This window comes from Rhinolophus ferrumequinum, chromosome 4 (genome assembly GCF_004115265.2).
Source record: "Rhinolophus ferrumequinum isolate MPI-CBG mRhiFer1 chromosome 4, mRhiFer1_v1.p, whole genome shotgun sequence".
NCBI classification, from domain to species: domain Eukaryota; kingdom Metazoa; phylum Chordata; class Mammalia; order Chiroptera; family Rhinolophidae; genus Rhinolophus; species Rhinolophus ferrumequinum.
Window position 1 is genome coordinate 52,421,866 of NC_046287.1, and position 13,277 is coordinate 52,435,142.

At 38.2% G+C, this 13,277-nt stretch overlaps 1 protein-coding gene across 3 annotated transcripts in view; it reads left to right on the top strand.

Annotated features, from left to right (window-relative positions):
- The window catches only part of MYO16 (myosin XVI), a 550,393-nt gene that overhangs the window by 287,723 nt on the left and 249,393 nt on the right, over positions 1 to 13,277 (top strand). For all 3 annotated transcript variants that reach the window (XM_033105065.1, XM_033105062.1, XM_033105063.1), the window contains exon 16: positions 12,846 to 12,993. In XM_033105065.1, the coding sequence (XP_032960956.1) occupies positions 12,846 to 12,993 (148 nt within the window). The remainder of the gene's footprint in view (positions 1 to 12,845; positions 12,994 to 13,277) is intronic.

Here is a 13,277-nt window from a genome sequence, read left to right on the forward strand (position 1 = left end):
GCCTGAGGGGTCTGGATGATAGTCTCCACAAAGTCAGTGCAGCTTCTGCCCTTGTCCGCACGTATGCACACCGAGAGGAGCACCACCAGTCCTTTGTCCAGAGCTCGTGAGTCCTAGGGCACTCCTTCAGTGTGTGTGTATGGGTGCGGGCGGGAGATTTCTGATCTGCTGACCGTGCCTCACAAGCTGGGCCCCGGCAGGGCAGTTTCAGAACAAAGCAAATCACCAAGCACAACAACAACAACAACAACAAAGAAAAATATCAAATACGTTCACATGCAAAAACCACCTGATAACCCCACTCGACAGAGGCAAAGATATCAAAGATATAAAGACAAAGCAAAACAAGACAAAACAAAGCAATACAAAAAGCAGCGACAGTCTCGGCCTAAGCCCACCAAGCAATGTCCAGGTTGTTCTCTGCTGTACCAAGGAGCCCCCTGCTTATTGCGCAGGCAGAGCCGGTCACCTGGTGCCCAGAGAGACTTTGGGACTGCAGACTTAAAAGCGTGGGCCTGAGGGGTCTGGATGATAGTTTTTACAATATCAGTGCAGTTTCTGCCCTTGCCTGCACAAATGCACACTGAGAGTGGCACCACCAGATATGTGACCAAAACTCTTGAGTCTTAAGGCACCTCTTCAGTGTGTGTGTGTGAGTGCGGGCAGGAGATTTCTGATCTGCTGAAAGCCCAGAGCTGCGCCTGCCTCACTGCTGATCTCCGGGTGTGTCTCGGCCGCTGCACCCACCCCACCCTAGGCAAGCCAGGAAGGGTGGGGGCTGGAGATGGAGGGGTCTTCACTCTCCCAGCCCAGCCGTGTGTCGCCCTCTTCCCGCAGGCCAGAAAAGGTGGTGGCTGGGGGTGGAGGCGTCTCTTCTCTCCTAGCGCAGCCAAAATCACGCACACTGCCCAGACTGCCTGGGTCAGGGCTGCCCGTCAGGCTTCCCAAAGCGTGAGCTTTTGATACCACTTCTCGGTTCAGGGGCCGGTTTAAGTCTCTGGAAGGGCGGGGTAAGATTGGAAGAGCGGGGCGGGGGAGGGGCCTAGGTATGGAGACTGCGCCCCCCCGTCCGCCGCAGGGCGCGCCGCCTTCCCGGCGGGAGAAATCAGCCGCTGGACGCAGGGAAAGAGCCGCCACCCGGTCTCTGCGCTCTCCGCTCCGCCTGGGCCCCTGTGCGCGCCCGGCACCGCGGGGCTGCACCGCGGTTTCCAGTCCCAGTCTCTGGAAGGGCGGGGTAGGATTGGGAGAGCAGGGGGGGGGGGGCCCAGGTATGGAGACTGCGCCCCCGACCGCCGCAGGGCGCACCGCCTTCCCGGCGGGGGAAATCAGCCGTGGGAGCAGGGAAAGGGCCTACCCCCGGTCTCTGCGCTCTCCGCTCTGCCTGGGATCCCGCGCCTGCCCGGCTCCGTGGTTTTCGGTCCTCGCCCCCGCCAGCTGAGGCTCCGCTGGGGGCTGGGCTCTCCCGCCGCTGCCGGCCGGGCGCTCCCACGCCGTTTCTCCTCCTCCTCTCCTTGCTCCGTCCAGTTAGCTTACCCCCAAGAATTTCTTAGCTTCAAGCAATCCACGAATCTCTCCACTATATTGTGTGGTGAGCGAAAATTTCCTCGATGGGTTATAGTTCCCGTTTGCAACAAGATCTGGAGGAGAACTCAGAAAGTGCGCCCTGCTGCCGCCATTCCTATGACGTCCCCCAGAAGTAAACCTAAAATAAATTTTAACTTGAGTATATAATTTGTTCATACAAGACACGTTGAAATCTATTTTAAATAAAACTGAATCTATACTTTTAAAACACTTGAGTTAAAATAAATCAAAACATCAAAATAATCACCCAACTATACCCAAAGAGAGCTGTTTCTTATTTGGTTTAAATATTTAAGGTGTACTTTATAAAAACCCCTTATTTAAAATTCAACTAATTTAGAATTCACCTAGGATTTTACATCTTTCTAATCAAAACAGATTTTCTATACAAATTAACAATATACATACAATTGTAGGTGGAATGCCTAATCTACTTGGGGGAATCAACTATTTAAAAAACTTTCGTAAGAGCTGTCAGCACATGAACATTTGATAATTTTAATGATTTTTGAGATACCAATTTTATTTGGTGTTTTCAAGTTATGCTGTCTTCCCTTCAGGAAATGAAAGTTAGTTTTGACCATAATTTAAAAACAAAAAAAACACCTGTATATCAAAATCAAAATTTTTACTAAGTGAAATTCAGTAAAAAATTATGCATAAAGATGTAAGAAAAAAATCATTTTAAATGTTGAAGTTAGACTTAAATTCTGCAATAGAAAAGTTTTGTTGTTTGTTTTGTTTTGTTTTTGAAATCCATGGCTAGGAGCTCTATTTGAAGATCTACCATTTTAGGAAGACCTCAGCAGAGAAATGTCTTGAGGCACAAATATCTTCACATCTTGGTTTTATGACACTCCAGTGAGACTGTCCCTCCAAGTGAAGGGCCCAGCCTCAGGTCTTTAATCTGTCCATAATTTCCCCCTGAGCTTTCAGTGACCAGTGGTTGGAGCCATAGAAGCTGGGGGGGCGGGGGAGTGGAAGGAGGAGTAGGAAGTTCCAAAAGCTTCATGTTCCAGCCCTTTGTCACTCCAGTGTGTGACCCAAAGATAAGTACTATGGACATAATTTGGAGCTTGTTGGAAATATAGACTCTTAGACCCCACAGCAGTTCTGCTGATTGGGACTGTGTGTTTAACAAGTTTCTCAGGTGATTCTCGTGAACACTGAAGTTTGAGAGGTACTTTTCTGGCCCCACCCAAGTAAAGCCAGCCACTCGTGTTCATGTACCACTGGCACAGTGGAGAAGTCGCTCATCTGCGGTATCACTCTATTGACTTTCTTTATGCTTCCATTCGATAGTCCCTTTACCAAAGTGAAGACACAATAACTGGCTTTTGAAGGTCTTATCCATTACTAATTTTGTTTACTTTTTTTCCGGATAGAACTTAACATGTCCACTTCTACAGGAATGTTAATTTAGAAAATAAGTATATACACATCTGAAAAATAACTAGAAAACGCTGCAGTGAGCACTTATGTATCGAGACTTCTGTTAATCAGCAATCTCTATTAGCACGCAGTCCCACACAGCTTCAGCATAATCAAACCCACAAATACCTCTCACGCGGATTCTGCAGGCAGCACACTGTGACACAGAGATAATAAATATTCATTAGGATGAACCTGAGGCACTTCAAGATTCTGAAGTGCCCTCAGAATCGTTAAGAAGTGATGAGCATAAATTTAGTACACTTTGAGCATTGTGCAGAACTGAGTTTACTCTCCTCTTAAGAAAACAGCAGTCCAAACTTCCATGACGTAGGCACTGTCCACATTTCTCCTCTTCCTGTATTGTTGTTCTACTCCTTCTGTTCTCCTAATCAACACTGTTAATTCAGTTCCTGTTGCCTATATTTATTTGGTAGTTTCTTGCTGTGTTCTTTTAAAATTCCAGAAAAATGATATTGTGGTGGTGTTTATGTTTTCTCAAAATTTAACTATAAAACAACTACTAATAATTGAACAAATAACTAAACAGATAAATCCAGCGCTAGTTGAGACTACATTAGTAGAAGCATAATGCCTAGAACATAAGTGGTAGGAGAAGTCTGAAGAGGTCAGACTGGGAGTTCAGTTCTTTGTTCCCTGTATTTAAGAAGAAAAAAATAAGGAATATGTTCAGAGAATGTTTATCAGGGGTGTGAAAATTGAAATGCCATGTCTTTGGAGTGAGCACTGAAGAAACTAAAAATGTTTACGATGAGAGAAGGAAGAGACTCAAGAGAAATATGACAGGTGTCGCAAATATTCATGACCACCTGGAAAGGGTCTTGAGTAGAAAGATTTATTATGCATACTATAAAGAGTTGGTAAATGTTTCAGAGAAGGCGTATCTTCACTTTATCACAAGAACTTTCCACCTTACTTCCTCATGATTATAAAGTGCTTTCTCACTCTGATGTAGGATGTTTGCAAGTTCGAGGAAAGAGCTGACTGACACCTAGAGTACTAATAGTCCCACCTGCGGTAGGGCACCTGGATGAGATTATTCAAAAGACGCAACCTACTACTCCACATTCTCTAGGTCCAAATATGAAGGACTCTGTTAACTGCTCATCAAACGTTCTGATGTTTAGTTTCCACTAGCATTTATTGTTTCCTGTTGCCTGTCAGTATAGAATAGAGTTGATATAAGAATATGATACAGTATATTAGTGTCTAAAATCTGCTGTAACAAAGTACCACAAACTTGGTGATTTAAAACAGCAGAAATTTATTGTCTCAGAGTTCTGGAAGCCAGAAGTCCAGAATCAAGATGTCAGAGGGGCATGCTGTCTTAGATCTCTAAGGAAGAATCCTTCTTTGCCTCTTCCAGCTTCCAATGGCTGCCAATCCTTGGTGTTCTTTGATTTGCAGATGCATCACCCTGGTCTCTACCTCCCTTGTCACAAGGCCTTCTCTCTGTGTCTCTTCTCCTCTTCTTGTAAAGATACTGGTCATGTTGGATTAGGACCTACCCTACTGCAGTATGATGTCATTTTTTAACAAAATGATTCTGTTTTATGGGACACTTCCGCTTATACTGTTGTGGTAGGTGTTAGCTCAAAAGTAAATTGGGTTGGGTCCTGCCTTTAAAGGCTATCAGAATAGTCAAGGAACTAAGATTTTTCTGTCTGTCTGTCTGTCTTCCCACCAGAATGTAAATGTGTGTTCATTGCTGTATCCACAGGGTCTAGCACAATGTCTGGAATAGTCAATGTTCAATAAATACTGAGTGAATAAATGAATGTAGTGCTGACTGAGCGTGTAGAAGTAAGTTTAATTTAAGTTTAGTTTAGAGTAAGTGCTCTAAAGGAGCAGTGGATTGAAAGCTCTGGCTATTTACAGGTCTTTGTTAGATTGCAAAGAGCCCATGAAGCTGATGTGATTATGCCTCTTCATTAGCTAAGTTAGCTGTGAGTATAAATAGTTCTAGTATAGTACAGTATAGTATAGTATGTTATGGTATGGTTATAGTATAATTATAGTTGATAGTCCCAAACCTCATTTGGCAACAAGAGGCTCAAAACTGAAATAATCTATTTATCGAAGGTAAATCTAACTACTAACCAGGTAATTTGTCAGGCAATAACATCTCCCTTTCTGGGATATTTATTGTCGAAGAGACTGTTATTTATTCACTAAGCACTGAATGAAGGACTTTTAGGAGTGCTCTGCCTCCCAGGAAACACAGTCTTATATGGTCACCTTGGGGTAGGGGATGGTCTCTTTCTGAGATATATTTTCTTTTTCTTGTACTTTTCTGTAAAGCTTACATGTGAAGGACTAGTAGAACTGAGAGTAGATATGGTTATGCTTTCACTGCATCCAGAATGTGCTGAATGCCTGATCCATTGACATCAGCAGGTAGGTCCAAAGACAGATGTTGGCAGGATTCTTAGTCCCTGGGCACCTGTGGCGTGTGTGGTTGTACACCACACTTCCTGCATTTGTCTGGCTCTTTTCCAGCTCCATGGCCTTGGGCACACCTCTTCTATGCCTTGTTTTCCTCTTCTGTGCAATGGGGATAATTATTGTCCTAATCACTTAAGGTTCTCATGAGTATTGAGTCTGTTAACATCTCTCTTTAAGTCACTCACCTTTTCCTTTCACTTTCATTTCAAAGCTTTGCTTCTCCTTTCCTCACCGTTTGAAGAAATGGCTTTTTTCTTGAACCTTGAAGATTGTCTCTATAATGGACATTAGGGAAAGTTTTTAGAATATCATGAATGCTGAGACTGGTTGATACGTTTTATTGTGGAATTGTATACTCGATAATAACAAAATAAGTGGGTATTTGAAAAGCATCCAACTTTCTACTATGAGGACTACTAGCTAAAACTTCAAAAACTTTGGAGGCTGCTTCCCTGAAGTCTTTGGAGACCAAAGTTACTTCTTTCCATTTTGCCAATACTTACAACCTACTCTGCCTGTCCTGTTGATTTGATCATTTATAACCTAGCATAAACAAATATTATTTGCATGTTATAATGCATTTGGGCTCCCCCAGGGCTCACCAGTCTGTGAGTTGAGGTGAATCACTGTTAAGAGAAGTGACGGATATCTCAACTAAGAGTCAAAAGTATGTGGTCTAGTCCTGAATCTGACTTTGCAATCTCCATGTCCCTCTTTATTCCCCCAGCCCCTTTCCAATGTGGACCTCAATCTCATTTCCTTTGACTCTAGATCATGTTTCCTTCCTTATTTCTTCCAGAGCACTTGTCAAAATCTGAATGTGCCCTTTTCATTGTCAGCCTGTTTGTCGTCTGTGTCTCCTATTAGGATATACGTCCACTGGTGACAGAGGTCTTTTCTGCCCTGGCTTATAGGAGGCACGCACTGAGTATTTGTTGGATTGATGAATCTAAGGAATGACTTGTAAAGTAACAATAAAGTAAAGCAGTCACTATTCAGTTCAGGTAGGAAACTGAATAAAGCCATCACAAATTCATTCATGCCAAGAAAGAACACATATTATTGAGAGTGTGAAATAGATAAGGAAAGGTGTCAATATTTAACTCTGGCTTATCTTTTTTAAAACCAGAGCCAAATTCTCTTCATAATCAGAGTTTGTGTATGGTAAGGATAGACCTATTTTCTACTTTCTTATGCCTACTCTATTACATTGGGATTGTCAAAGCAGAAATATGCTGATGAGGAAGACCCAGAGTTCACATGTTAAAAGCCAGGAATATTTGGCTTCTTATCTTTTCTGTGCCCTGAAGACATTCACATATATTTAAGTGGAAAGTGAAATTTACTAACAATCGGAAATGTTTCCCAATAAATATGCCAAGACTATATGTTATCTACTTGGGAAACTTACATCTTACAGTTAACACAAATGAGATGGAAAATACAGAAGGGTCTTAACCTTGTCTTTCTTCAAATTCTGATTTTAAAAACAAACCAGAAGGCAGTCTTCTTCTTCATTTTTATCATCATTGTTTATCCTTAGTATCATACTCTAAATTGGACTTTCTTCTAAAAGTTTCAGAGAACTTTAATTGATCTTATCTTCTTTGAAGAACAGCTTCTTTTAAGTGCAAACCGTCTGGGCTTTGGAGATAAGCCAGTTGGGTTTAAATGTAGAAAGGCCTGCCACAGAATTTAAATGAGGCAATGTTTGAAAAGCACCTAGACAATGCCTGGTATACAGTAGGTACTTTAAATGGTGGTCCCTTCCTCTTGGAGCACACAGGAAACCTGAGACCTTTGTATCTTTTAATCCTCATTTTACTGATGGGGATAATGAAGCTAAAGAGGGACATGGAGATTGGCAAAGTCAGATTCAGGACTAGACCACATACTTTTGACTCTTAGTTGAGATATCCGTCACTTATACCATGCCTAGCATTAATGATCATTAATAATGAAGTCAAACGAACTGCATAAGTGTGAAAGAGAGACTATTTGGCTATATTAATTAATCAGTAGTATGCTTTTGATGATTGCTAATTGAGGTATGATTAGGCTTTCTCGGAAGAGATCATGATTTATAAGTAGATGAGTGGGGCAGGGTGAGAGTGGGTGCTGCAAATTTCTGGATGTTGAAAGAGCCATAAAGGCATGGATTTGTTTTTCTTAAAGGAGAGTGAGTCTTATTTCTTCCATGTTAGTTCATATTGAACAAAAATTGATATAGTTCCATTAAATATTTTCCTGCGTATCATGTTATATATAATCTTCAAACATATATATTTTATAGTACTAATTTTTTTCTTAGTTTCAGGTATACAAAGCAATAATAGTTAGACATTTACATCCCTCATAAAGTGATAACCCACCTCCCCAAGCTACTGCCCCTCTGACATCGTATATAGCTGTTACAATACTATTGACTAATCTTCCTTATGCTATACTCCTAACTCCCGTGAATGTGTGTGTGTGTATACATATGTATACATATATATATATATATTAAATATATGTATATATATTTAATTATAGTTGACATGCAATATTATTCTACTTCAGCTTCAGGTGTACAGCGCAGTGGTCAGGTGCACACAGTCTATGACATGATCCCCCTGATGAGTCCAGTGTCCATCTGGCACCTTACATGATCTTTACAACACTGTTGATTATATTCCCCATACTGTTTTTTATATCCCCATGACTATTTTTTTTTAATATTTTACAGTACTAAAATGTTTTGAAAAACATTCTTATGTAGATTTCTGAAAAGACAGAGGATCACAAGTCAAGAATATTTATTAGGTTGGTGCAAAAGTAATTGTGGTTTTTGCAATTTTTTTAACCTTTTAAACTGCAATTACTTTTGCACCGACCTAATATATATAGCGAGTCAAAAATATGTCTGACATAAAAGATCTCAAATGGAAATTTGCATATTTGGTTGTTTTGTGTTTCCTCCCATCTTACATTGTCTTCAAGAGTATCTATCATCTATCTATCTATCTGTCTGTCTATCTATCTATCTATCTATCTATCTATCTATCTATCTATCTATCTATCTTTTAAATTCTGCTGATCAGAATCCTGCTAATCTACTGCAATTTTATTCACTGCTGGAGATGCGCTAACTAGGATGATGACTAATTATACTGTTTTTGAATTTAGATGAAAGGTGCTGAAGTCACTGTTTGATGTGGAATTTGATTAGTTTTGAATGCTGCTTTAAATTAAGCCTGAATGTTGTCTGGAACAACTGGGTGTAAGGCCAACCCTTCCTCTGAGTATAGAAGCCTAATGATCAGGAGGTCACCACTCAACCCTCCAGTTTCACCTGATATTTCTGTAGTTGATGGCTAGACAATAACAGAAGGGAACAACTATGGCGGTTTATTTCCTACGTGTATAGATTTTTAAAAAATATTTTCTTGATTAGTTAATTATTTCATGGTTAATGTTATTAATGTTAAATGGAAAATGTTTTCAGCAAGTCATTTGCTTAGGAAGGAAAAAAAGAAAGAAAATTTAATAATAAGACCTCAACTTAAAATTACCACCTGACTAAATACTCATGGCAAAATGGAAAAGAAACCATACCACCTCATCCTGCTTTTAGCATCACCTTTGGGCTTTCATGCCACTAATTAAAGGGGTATTTTGAAAGTGTCTTTCTTTATGCACTTATGACAGCTTTTCTAAAAGATGTCTAATAAGACTACTCTTGTTAATAAAGTTTATTAATTTTGAGATTTAAAAAAAAATACAGATAATCATTCTGTCTGGCTAAATACACCGCTCACAGTATTTATAGCAGACAAAACACTGTAATAGTGGTTCCATTTGTTTAAGTAGACTTGCTGTATAAAACCAAGGTTGAGAGACCTCACATTATTGCTTTTAGAGTTTGGACTCTAGAATAATTATTAGCAGACACATTGCATGAGGTGCTGTTTATAGTTCAAATGTAAGGAATAATCAAATCCATTTGCCTTCCTAAGAGCTACTACCTTTTGATCTAAAAAAAATTATTGACCACAAATTCTTACTTTAAAGTGGGAAACTATAGTAATTCACAGTTACATTAAATATTTAAATACATAATTAACAGAATAAGCCTGTTTCATTAAAAAGACTGCTCCAAAACCAGTAAGATTTTCTGCATATCAAGCATATAGCCATAAATTCTGATTAACATTAGCTACTGAATTGCCAGTCCTATCTCTGAAACACAATCTGGGTTGTGATTTTCATATTGCATACTTTTGTCATTGTTTAGCTACTATGAAATAAATTTCAACCACATATATTTATGATGTATGTTATTTTTTGGTTTGTTTGCTTTTGTAATGTTTAAAGGCAGGACCAAAATAATGAACATTAGGTACAAGTCCTACTGTACATGTGAGGCCACAATAAACTAGCAAGAAGGCTGGACACTACTCACACTGGGCATGAATGACTTATAGACACATCATCAGTCCCCTCCCCAACTGGAATGTAAACTTTATTGTTGAAGTACCTGTTTCATTATCTATCACTATACAATAAACTCTACAATTTAGCTCTTTTTAGAATTTCACTATAGGCCTTGAAACTTTCCTACCATGTTTCTCCGAAAATAAGACCTAGCCGGACCATCAGCTCTAATGCATCTTTTGGAGCAAAAATTAATACAAGACAGGGTATAATATAATATAGTATAATAGACCCGGTCTTATTTTAACATAAGATCAGGTCTTATAGAATATGACATAATATAAGACCAGGTCTTATATTAATTTTTGCTCCAAAAGACGCATTAGAGCTGATGGTCTGGCTAGGTCTTATTTTTGGATTGGGGAGACTCGGTAACACACATTCTGTATACTTAATTGTATCTGCATAAATTCAAGTAATATTTGCCTTTCCTGCATTTTTTTTTCAACAATGAGAGAGTATTGTCTATATTCATTCATGGACCTTAATAGTGAAACCTTCTGATCTGTTGATAGCAATACTAGTGTCTTTAGCAGAGCACTTTATAATCAATGTGTAGTGGTATATACCATAGTAATATGACTGGTATTTTCAAATTGTTAATCAAGAAAATTCTGAAACTTATATTGGTGCCTTTGTTAAGCAAGAGCATGTCTTGTTTCAGATTGTATTTGTACATAAAAGTTTTATGTAGGGTCAGGAACAAGGTAAGACTGTCCCCTCTCACCAGTCCTTTTCAACATTGTAAGGGAAGTCCTAGCTAATGTAATAAGAACAGAAAAAGAAATAAAAAGTATACAAATTGGAAACGAAGGAATCAAGCTTTCTTTGTTGATATGATTGTCTCCGTAGAAAATCCGAAAGAATTGAAACAAGCAAACACACACAAAAATACTCCTGGAACGAATAAAAGTTATTACAGCAAGGTTGCAGGATGTAAAGTTAATATACAAAAGTCATTTACCTTCCTAAATACCAGCAATGAACAATTGGAAGTAAAAACACAGCACCATTTCTATCAGTGCACACACACAAAACAATTAAATACTTAGTTATAAATCTCACAACATATATACAAGATCTTTAAGAGGAAACTACAAAACTCTGATGAAAGAAATCAAAGAATATCTGAAAGAAATGGAAAGATATTCCATATCCACGAATAGGAAGTCTCAATATTGTAAAGATGTCAGTTCTTCCCAACTTGATCTGTACATCCAACACAATCCCAATAAAATCCCGGAAAATTACTTTGTGGATATTGACATAAATGTGGAGAGTTAAATGAACCAGAGTAGCCAATACAACATTGAAAACGAAGAATCAAGTTGGAGGACTAGAACTACCCAACTTAAAGATTTATTGTAAAGCTATTTACAATAATCAAGTCAGTGTTGTCTGGTTGAAAGAATAGACAGGTAAATCAGTGGAACAGAGTAGAAAGTACAGAATTAGACCCACATAAATATAGTCAACTGATCTTTCACAATGGGGCAAAAGTAATTCAATGGAGAAAGGATAGTCTTTTCAACAAATTACAATGGAACAACAGAACATCCACGTGCAAAAAAAAAAAAATATAGACACCAACATATCACAAAAAAAAAATAACTCAAAATATATCATAAATCTAAATGTAAAAACAAAACTATAAAACTTTTAAAAGATAATAAAAGAGCTATGCTTGATGACCTTGGGTTTGTCTATGACTTTTGAGATACAACACTAAAAGTACAATCCGTGGAAGAAATCGTCAATAGCTGGACTTCATTAAAATTCAAAACTTCTTTTTTTTGTGAAAGACATTCTTAAGAGAATAAAACATTGAGCCAGGCAGGGAGAAAATATTTGCAGAAAACATATCTAATAAAAGACTGTTATCTAAAATATACAAGGAACTCTTTTTTTTTTAATTTATTGGGGTGACAATTGTTAGTAAAATTACATAGATTTCAGGTGTACAATTCTATATTACATTACCTATAAATCCCATTGTGTGTTCACCACCTGGAATCAGTTCTCCTTCCAGCACCATATATTTGATCCCCCTTACTAAAATATACAAGGAACTCTTACTACTCAACAGTAAGAAAACATACAACCCAAGTTAAAATATGCACAAAATATCTGAACAGACACCTCACCAAAGATATACAAATGGAAAATAAGCATATGAAAAGATGTTCCATATTATATCTCATCTAGGAAATTCTAAATAAAACAATGAAATACCACTGCACACTGGCTAAGATCTGAAACACTGACACCACCAAATATTGTCAAGTGGAAGAAGCCAATCTGAAAAGAATACATACTGTATGATTCCAACTATGTGACGTTTTGGAAAAGGTGTAACTATGGAGATAGTAAAAAGATCAGTAGTTGCCAGAAATTAGGGGAGAGTGAGAGTGAGGAATGAATAGGTGGGGCACAGGAGATGTTTAGGACAGTGAAACTATTCTGTATGGTACTATAGTGGTGTATACATGAACTTCTGAAAACCCACAGAACTGTATACACAAAGAGTAATGTATATACAGTAATACACCAATGTAAATTATGGACTGTAGTTAATAATAATGTGTTGGTATTGGTTTATCCATGTTAACAATTATAGCACACTAATGCAAGATGTTAATAATAGAGGAAATTATGTGTTGGGAGGGGAGAGAAAGGGTCTATTGGAACGCTCAGTACTTTCTGCTTAATTGTTGTGGACCTAAAAAAAAAATTGCTCTGAAAAATGAGGACTATTAATTTTGTTTAGAAAAGGTCTGTGTTAGAAAAGAAGCTACAATAGTATCCTTACAATTAATTAATATATGTAAATTTATAGAAATGAAACTAATAATGCCATTTAACAGAATCACTTTTCTTTTCTTAACCAGCCAGAATTTATACATACATGCTAGAGAAATCCAGACTTGTTTCACAACCTCTTGGCCAGAGCAATTTTCTCATTTTCTACTTGTTGATGGATGGGTTATCTGCTGAAGAAAGATATGGACTTCACCTTAATAATTTGTGTGCACACCGGTAAGTGACTGTGCATTTTCTACCTAGGAGTTCTGCCTTCAAATTGTGATTGTATTTGAGCAGTCTTAAATTTTTCTTGCTTTTCAGAGAAGAAATGTGACTAAAAGAAAATAATTAGGTCCTGTTAGGTTAGAACCATCTGTATAACAGGGTTATAACCATTTATTGGATGTTTAGGTAAAGTTTTGTGAATGTATATTAACTTATGTTTCTACTTTCCTAGTTCTCAGATCAGATAAACAGATTTGCACATCTATAACCTTTATATCCCTTTTGGGTATTTT